This window comes from Perognathus longimembris, chromosome 2 (genome assembly GCF_023159225.1).
Source record: "Perognathus longimembris pacificus isolate PPM17 chromosome 2, ASM2315922v1, whole genome shotgun sequence".
In the NCBI taxonomy this organism is placed as follows: domain Eukaryota; kingdom Metazoa; phylum Chordata; class Mammalia; order Rodentia; family Heteromyidae; genus Perognathus; species Perognathus longimembris.
Genome location: NC_063162.1, coordinates 117,588,230 through 117,597,827, shown reverse-complemented (window position 1 = coordinate 117,597,827; position 9,598 = coordinate 117,588,230). Strand labels below are relative to the sequence as shown.

General features: G+C 35.9%; 1 protein-coding gene across 1 annotated transcript; it reads right to left on the bottom strand.

Moving 5' to 3' along the window:
* Positions 1-3,271: 3,271 nt before the first annotated feature.
* Positions 3,272-6,986, bottom strand: Gngt1 (G protein subunit gamma transducin 1). Its single transcript, XM_048337888.1, has 2 exons — positions 6,891-6,986; positions 3,272-3,400 (listed from the first exon to the last, which is right to left on the bottom strand). Exons 1-2 carry the CDS (start codon positions 6,984-6,986, stop codon positions 3,272-3,274), a joined length of 225 nt encoding a protein of 74 aa, XP_048193845.1.
* Between the last annotated feature and the right edge of the window lie 2,612 nt (positions 6,987-9,598).

The window sequence follows — 9,598 nt, the reverse complement described above, 5'->3', positions numbered from 1 at the left end:
ATTGCTCACAGTTGCCTCTACCATTAGGGGCATACTTCCAAGTCTGGCATTTTGCTTGTTATTTAGGAGGAGTCTCTCAGACGTCTCTATTGGGGCTTGTTTTTAACCACAGTCCTCTAGGTCTTAGTCTCCCAACTAGCTAGGATTCCAGGCATGAGACACCAGCACCCAGTAGGATTTTGCAATTTTAAGTAGGAGCAAAAGAATTTCTCCTCAGGATAAAAAGATAAGAGATTCCAGTTTATCCTAGAGCCTCTTAAGACCCAAAGCATATTTGACAAAAGTATGTGGCAGAATTCTACTCAGCCAGTGACCCAGAGACTTGAACTCAGAAATTTGCCAACTTACTTTTGAGTCATTTATTTTCTTCATTCCAAAATGAAGTGTTTAGATAAGTGATGAGTATTTCTTATGGCCAGAGGAAGGGCACTGAGCTGAGAGCCAAAGGAGGAGTGATCTTCAGACTATTGTCTGGGTCAAGAAATAGATAGTTTTTTATCTCATTTTTGAACAGATGGCAATCAATTAGCATTTCTGAATATTCTGATCTTGGGATCATCCAAAACAGCAACCAAATGTGCAATAGCCACAGGAAACACTAGGAACAAAAACAGTTTTTGATACAGAGTAACTATACTTGCCATTCCCCATAGAAGTAGAGGCAAATTAGTATTTGCAATTCATCTGTCCTTTGACTTTATCTTGCAATAGAATGAAGCTTTTCAAAGAGTAGCATAGATGGTAGATATCTTCAAGGAGTCAGGAAACTGTATCTAGTTCTTTTCCTAGTAATACTAGCCATTAGGTCTCACTATGAGCCAACCAGTACACTGAGTGATATAATTTTTCTGCATCTCCCTTTCAAACCATTAAGGGATTTTATTTAGACTTCAGAAAATAGGGGAGAGGAACATTATTATCTTCATTCTCCAGTAGGCAAAACCAAGACTTAAACAAAATGTATCAATAGTCATTTAGGTAGTAAAGTAGCAGGACTCTCTGACTCCTAAATCTGTGCTCAAAGCCTTTTCTTTTTTAGTTTTTGTTATATTCCTTGTTCTCTGTAACCCCAGACAAAAATTCCTAATACACTGTGTATTCTGGGAAATTTTTGCGTCAATGATAAGTAGAACTGGGTAAAAAGAGGCTATGTAAAAGCCATCATCACTGATTAAAAGGAAGAAAGAAGGGGAAAAGGACAAAAAAAAAAAACACCTCAATAACAGAAATCTTGACATCACATAATCTGCCAGGAGAGACTATCCATTTACTCAAATAATAGACTAACCCCACACCAATGGCTCATGCCTGCAAACCTAGATACTAAAGAGGCTGAGGTCTGAGGATGATAGTTTGAAGCTAGCCATGGCAGAAAAGTCTGTGACACTCATCTCCAATTAACCACCAGAAAACCAGAATTGGTGGTGTGGCTCAAAGTGGTAGAGTGCTAGACTTGAGCAGAAAAGTTCAGGGACAGCCCTCAGGCCCTGAGTTCAAACCCCTTAACGGGGGCTGGGAATATGGCCTAGTGGCAAGAGTGCTTGCCTCATATACATGAAGCCCTTGGTTAGATTCCCTAACACCACATATATAGAAAAAGGGCAGAAGTGGCACTGTGGCTCAAGTGGCAGAGTGGTAGCCTTGAACAAAGTCAGGGACAGTGCTCAGGCCCTGAGTCCAAGGCCCAGGACTGGAAAAACAAAATAAAACAAAGAAAAAAACCATAATGTTCCTAGAGTTAGTCTTAATAGCAGCACCTAAGGAACATTACACTTAGTTCTTGTTAAAAAGCCAATACCTGTGCAGCATATGTTTTACAGCATGGGTAAGAGAATGATCGCCTTAGTTTTAAACTCTTGCTGTAGAGTCCCTTAAATAAATAAAAGCATCCCATCAAGTTCTGGGTCATGTTACTGCTGTACATTTGATGGTAAGTCACTTTCTCTACTGTGTTTGCTTTGAAGAGATCTTCCAATATACCTCCAATATTCCTTTCTTATAGTGTCCTTTTCTTTAGCTAGGACTTCACATAACTCTAATGCTTTAATAAGAATGTCCTCCTTGTTGTCACATTGGTTTTCTAGCATGTCTTCATAGATATCCACAAGAAAGGCAATTAGGTATGGAGAGCTGTGACTTGGTTGCAAATCAAGTAGTTGATTTAACAGATTAGGATATTTGGAAAGACCGTGATCCTGCAGAATTCATTTCAAGTAGTTCCATGCACTTTCATTATGTGGTACAAGTTTGGAAGGAAAAGGTCTCATGAGGGAACTACTACTTTTGTATTCTTATCAACATTTAATCTGATCCTAGATTAGACGGTACAGAATCTACTCTTTCCTAAAAGGTATATAAGTAAAGATTTGTATCAATGATGAGCAGGTAATTTGTATGTGATATGTTTGAACTATAGTTTTGGTTCAGTAAGCAGGGAATATAACTGTTACATTAGAGCTGCTATGCCACACTCACAGTATCTTGCTATCACTATAACCAACTAATGCCAAAAGAATGGTTTTGTAATAAAATTACGATTACATCTAAAAAAAAACAAACCATAACGGACCAAAATAAGTAGGTAAGTAAGTAAATGAATAAATAAATAAATAAAAACAATAGACTTTCTAGACAGGCAGCGGTGGCTCGTACCTATACTCCTAGCTACTCAACAGAATGAGATCTGAGAATCGTGGTTCAAAGCCAGCCTGTACAGAAAAAGCTCATGACAATCTTATTCCAACTAACCATTAAAGAAGTAGAGCTGTGGCTTAAGTCACAGAACACTAGCCTTGAGTGTTAAAGTGAAGGGATAGTGCACAGGCCCTGAGTTCAGTCCTATTACTGGTGCGTAGGTGTGTGTGCACGCATACATACTTACACACACACAAATAGGCTATAAGCAACAAAAAAGGTGAAAAAAATTAAGCCTGTGAAATTCTAGGTAGAACAGCATGAACATGCACAGGGGGATGAAGAAATATGAAACAGTAACCGTGTGCTGGCAGCCAACAATACTAGAGACTCATTCATAAAATATACTAACAGTTTTTAAAGAAGGGTCCATCAATATTTATTGTCAGCTATGTGTTAAACCTTGTGCTAAATACTGTCAGAAAAACACACACTATATTTCATTATGTCCCAGTTTTTAGTACAAGTTCACATTTATAAGTTTAAACATTCATGTACATGCTTAATTATCGATGAGAAAAAAAATGCATTGTCATTAAAATTGTAAATATCCCAAAGATTTTTTTTTTTCCTTTCTTTATGAAATCACACAGCCTCCTTTGAGTTCCTTGAAGGGATTCTTATCCTCAGGGATACCCTTTACTAATGGATCCTCTCCAGATCTTTCTTCAATGTAATCCCTTACTTCTTCACAGCATTTGGAGACCTTAAGAGGGAGGAGAAAGAAATGACTCATTTAGTATGAAGCATAATGCTACAGATTCCAAAAATTTATTAATCACAATAAATTTTTCTTGTCACTTTTTATAGCACTTTGTTTCTGCCCAAGCTCAAGTACTTCCCAGGAAGGACGCAAAAGAGCTGTTCCTGATATGCCTGCCTGGATTTCTTTACACAAAGGACACACTACAAGCCATACTCGAGTTAAGAGGTCTTGACCCAGAGCTTCTGGTCTCTAGCTTCTCCAAAGGAGACTGATCCAGGGATAGGAATACAGCTGGGAACACAAATCAAGAAGGCCACCAGAGTAAATACTGATAAATTTTTCTTCCTCATTCTAGAACAATGTGACTTGTAATGATAGAAGAGAATAAATAATTGAAAAAATCACTAGTCCTGATTCTCAAAAGTCTATACATGCAACTTTACTTCAAACTCATGCATAGTGATTCATCTCTGCAATGCAAAATGTACCATGTGACTCCTTGGGGTCAGGAATTTTGGCAGATTTGTTCCATGTAAGTTGGGAATCTGAAACACAGCTTACACTTGATTGTTGAACAGTAAATAAACACAAACCACGACTCTTGTTTAGGAGCTTGCTTGCTACTCCTTTGCACCCTTATAGCAATGGCTTAGTGAAACATCAAGATTTAGTTCTTCAATGGACCTAGACAGAGAGAGCCAACTTTCTCTTTATATGTAAATGCAAATATAGATGTAGGTGTACACACACACAAATTCAATTATTCATGCTTTCTTTCTAGCAGAGCTTTGTTTTCTTTTAAATTAATGTCTTGCATGATAGTCCCATGAAACAACTTCACTTTGGGCAGTGACTATTTTTCAAGTTATTTACTTGTACTTGAAATTTATGCCATCATATTTGTACCATAATATACATATTAAAATATATAATTTTTCCCTCAATATTTATTACTCTATAAATAATAAGCTTATTTTATATATAGGATAATTTTTAATAATAAATATGTTTAATATATTTTATTGTAGCAATATATTATAATTATATATTTACTGTAATTAATATATTTAATATGTTATCAATGGTAATACATTTAATAAATATATTTGATGATAATAATAAATGTATTGTTTATATTTCTATTTATTATATATTTTATAGGTACATATTTATGTATGTGTAAGTATCCAAATATTTGTGATCTTGAAAAGTCATTTGTTGAAATCCTTTTCCTTGACAGGATAATACGAGGGGAGGGGCCTTTGGAAGGTGATTAGGTCACAAGGGCAGTGCCCTTCGGAAAGGATTAGTGTCTTTACAAAAGAGACTCCAAGGAGGCCTCTGGCCTCTTCCTTCCTATCAATGAGGTCACCCACCATGAAAAGAACAGTCATCTGAGAATAAGAGAATAAGGCCCTACCATGTTCCAGAACTATGAGAAAATACACTTATCAAAATAAACTTCTGTTGTTTGTAATATGATATGATAAGCCTACTCTATGATATTCTGTTATACTTACCTACATAGCCTTAGGAAATACATATATATTTGTGTGTTTCTAAGCAATGCATGGGTGAGGGATAGGTGTAAGTGTTTACATCCACATATAAATGTTTTGTAGAATAAGAAAAACAGAGAGAGAGAGCGATTTACATTTAATATGAAATTACTTTGTTGAATGATGGGGAAAAGAATGAATCCCAAAGCCAGGTGAGTTGTGATGTATTCAATATTTACCTCAAAAAATTTCCAAGAGGAAACTACCAGAAGATAATAATGTAAAGCCCACTACATTGCTGATAAAAACAAAAATGTGGAGTTGGGTGCTGGTGGCTCACACCTGTAATCTTAGCTATTCCAGGGGGCTGAGATCTGAGGATCACAGTTCAAAACCAGCCCAGGCAGAAAAGTCCTCGTAAGACTCTTATCTCCAAATAACCACTCAAAAGCCAGAAGTAGAGCTGTGCCTCATGTGGTAGAGTGCTAGCCTTGAGCTCAAAGAGGCTCAGGGACAATGCCCATACCCTGAGTTCAAGCTCCACAGTTGACAAAATCAAAAACAATGTAGAATGTAAAAATAATATGACAGCTTTTGGACATTTTAAGCAAAGAATAAAAAATAACTTTCTTTTAATCTGAAATTTTATTTTCCCCAAATTATAAAGCAAAAGACTTCAACTTGTCTGCTGTGTGTTGCAAGCTTTTGTACCGGATTTTATTTTTATCTCTACAGCTAAACATGTTTTGACTATGTGGAAAGGGCAACAGGGAAATTTGAAACAATTATAAAGATGAGACAAATTGAAAATCCTAATTTGACTGGGAGTAAGAGTTTAGAAAATATTGAAAAGAACACAAACTCCCTGTTTTACTTTGTCCCAATACTTCACTTCAACCCAATGGGTGTCAGTGGCATTCTTTCCTTCTGGCCTTGTGATGATGATCAAAACTGCCACATCCTCACCCACCACCCTTATTGAAAACCACGGGTTTCAGCCATTAATTTAAAACAAAATTAGACAAAATGATCTATGTTTCTACAGCCTCCGTTTCAAGTGTGATATAAATGAGAAGTGTTTACTTCTCATTAAAAGTTGTTTACCACCCATTTAAATTGAGAATATCTTTGATGACATTGTATGTTACTAGTCCCTGGCATGAAAGCCCTAAAGATTAATAGAAGGGATCCTGTGAGAAGAATGCAAAATCAATTTACCTCAAAAAAGAGATCTTTGAAAAATGTGTATGTATTATCACTTGCAGTGGAGCTTTCTTAAAATAATGAGATTCAAAGTACATGTCAACATTTTCTACACCTTAGTCATTGTCTATTAGATGGAAACTGCTGAACCCTTTGTCATTTTGCTGCCTTTAAAGGCAGAAAAAAAAACAACCTCTTGGTAACCATTTCCAGAGCTGGGAAATAGTTTCAGCAAGAATCAGTGAGATCTTGTGCCTGGCCTTATCTTTGTTTACAGGGGAAGAATAGGACATACTCATTTGCTACTGACCTGGATAGTGAGGGAAATGATAAGGTCATGCTTAAAGCATGTCTACAGCATCAAAGTATCTCATCAAATAAGGAAAAGTTTACCCAACAAAAAGGTAAGTCAAAAGACCTATATGCATTATTTCATTTTAATGCTTAGCTAAAATATGGTCTCTGTCTCGTATTTCTCCCTCTTTTCCTTTTTCCTTCCCTCTCTATAAATATAAATATAAACTCATTTCTTAGCTCATTGGTCACATCAAAAACAAGCAAATGGCTGGCTTTGACTTAGGGAAAATGGTTTTCCAACTTTCTAAATCAAGAGATAGTGGGATTTTTAATAAATTTTCTTAACCTCGGATGAATTTTATGTGAACAGTTTATTTTTAAGAACATTTTCCAGTAGATAATAAAATACATGACAAAGAACATTCTGTGCTTTATAATCAGGTGTTCCCACAGTCTCGATTAACATAAAATTTAGGAGTACAGCTACTTACCAGCATTCTTTCCAAGGTCACTTCTTTCTTGAGCTGGTCAACTTCCATCTTCAGTTTGTCCTTTTCTGTCAGATCCTCAATATTGATCACTGGCATCTTTTACCTGCTAAAAAAGTAAAATGTCAGCCTCTATTATATTCTTGAATTGCTGAACTCTGTGGAATTACATCTTACCCAACCATTCCCTTTTATCGTAACTTACTAGATAAACTGTGACTGGCTTTATCTTTAATTTTTTTTATGATAATCAGTTTCTTGTGAGCTCTGTTTCTATCTCTATCTCTCTAAAGCAATTCTAGCACTGTACACTAGGCTCAGGGTTTTAAAGCTTCTTCATAATCTTCATTAATATGATTATGCCAAGCATTTGAATCTCAACACCTGCCAGGAGTTTGGGGGATCAGGGCAGTGACAATTTAGTTAGTATATATAATCTAAAAGCTCCTCCTTTCCCCTGTTATTCCTTTCCACTGATCTTTTGAGTGGTGTAAACTTTTGAATCTTCAACCCTCATCTCCATTGTCAAAGCACTTTGTCTTATAAATATGCTATTTATGTCACTTCAGGGTCACTTTGGAGACTGCCCATTAATCCCCTAAATTGCTAGAGCATTTAATCTGGTATTAAAAGAGAACTGAATAAAAAATATTGCTACAAATTTATTGCAAGTAACAGATTGAAATATGTACCAATAGGACAAATATATAACAAATAAGCAACCTTTATTATAAAAAAAACCAAACTAGTACATTTCTTAGTAGTATTTTCCCAACAATATCTGAAATTCAGAGGTGACTGTCAGAGCACATTGAGTAGTGACCAGATGTAGCCAGTACCAGGGGTATAGGAAATCTTGTCTATCAATGTAAATCACAAAAGGAGAATGAACTCTTACCTAGTCATTTTTTTTCTCCTTAGTTACGTCTATGGGAGAGATGGTGCAGTCCACTGTGTCACTCCATGAAATTGCCTGAGAATTATTTCATTGTAACCAAATGGCATCATGACTTCAGTCTCTCCTTTTTTCTTCCCCCCCCCTTATTTTTTGATCTCTGATCTTTCCAGTCCATTTTTATAAGGGAATATTTTTATGAATATATACATATAAAAAACTCAGATCACATGGTCTTACTGACAACATCAAAACTATGAATACCTATATGTCCTTATATTTCTGTAGTGTTTTCATTTTCAAGTAAAATATTGTTTCCCTTCTCAGACTCATAATGTCCTCTTCTTCTCTTAGAAAGAAGTAGTTTAGGTTTTTTCAAGGGAGTTTTTTTCAAGGGGGTTTTTTCAAGCACAAAAGAAGAATAGCCTATGAGTATCTGAGTCCAGTGTTCCCCACATTTTTATTTTTTGTTATTTTGTTCTTTCTTTTAAAAATACTATGACAATGAAAAAGCAATTTCTTCCTGTTTTTTTTCCTATTCAGTAATGGTTTGGTATTTGAAAGCCCATTTTCAACTTTAATTTTATACCTTTCAGAATGTATATGTACAACTTTACAAGTATTTCTGTTGATGATCTTTACTTGTTGGTATTGTCCTTTGCACAATCTTTGTCCAAGTTGGAAAACTTCACATGTCAGTGGACTCTGATATTTCAGAGTGTGAAAAAATGGCTATCACTTGAGCCACACCTCTAGGGTAGCTATTTTTCTGGTTAAAATCTTGTGGATTTTTCTGCCCACATTGTCTTTGAATTGTGATCCTCTGAATCTTAGCCTTGTGAGCAACTGGGATTACAGGTGTGAGCCACCAGCATCTGGCTCCTACCATATTAGTTCAAGGAAAATGAATGCTCATCAACACTTGTAAAATGTGTGCCTTGATTTAAGTGATCTAACATAGATGTGCCTTAGTTTTTTAGAAAATGGAACAATAGTATTATCTATATTGCTGATTTGTTTGAGAAAAAAATGAGACTAATAATATAGATGAGGACTATATAACAATGTGATGCACAGAACAAACCTTCAGTACCTGTTAGCTGATGTCATTCACTCTGTCCCTCTGAACGAAATTTCACTCTCTTACTTGGCACTTTTGATAGATGGCCTTATAGATGCTTTCAAACTACTTTAACTTATGCATAGTAGATTCTACTATTGTCTCACCCACCTCCTCTTCTAATCTACAGCAGCAGCAAGCATTGCCTATCGTAGATATTCCTGCACAAATGGGCTCTTGGTTAATGGGAAACAGTTTGACTGATTATGACACCTAGGTATTCATCTCCCATCTGGTCCCTGAGGATGATTTGTAAAATAATATGTGAAATCATTTGTAAAATCAAAAAATATGGCAAACCTATGAGGGAATTATAGCAGCATAGACAAGACATTTTACCTCTGGGCTGAATTTTTTGGTTACAAGTGGGAACCTTCCAGAACTCCAGAAACCTCAGATGATACGTGACTTCTAAAACCATGTTTGTCTTGTTTTTGTTTTAAACTAATGTTTCTCCTGCCTCATTCTGCCTTTTCTCGTTCCTTTAAGACATCTTAAAGATGACAGCTTGTCATTTGGACAAAAGTCTATGTCTTGGTCTCTACCCCTAGGAATCCCAACCTAAGCTGTACAATGAGTTATTAATGCCTTCACAAGAGAGGCCCCTACTTTCATAATGTATGTTATATCCTCATTATCAGCTACCATTGTGTGTATTATGTGGTATATTGAAGAAAATCAGAAAGTGGTGCCAAC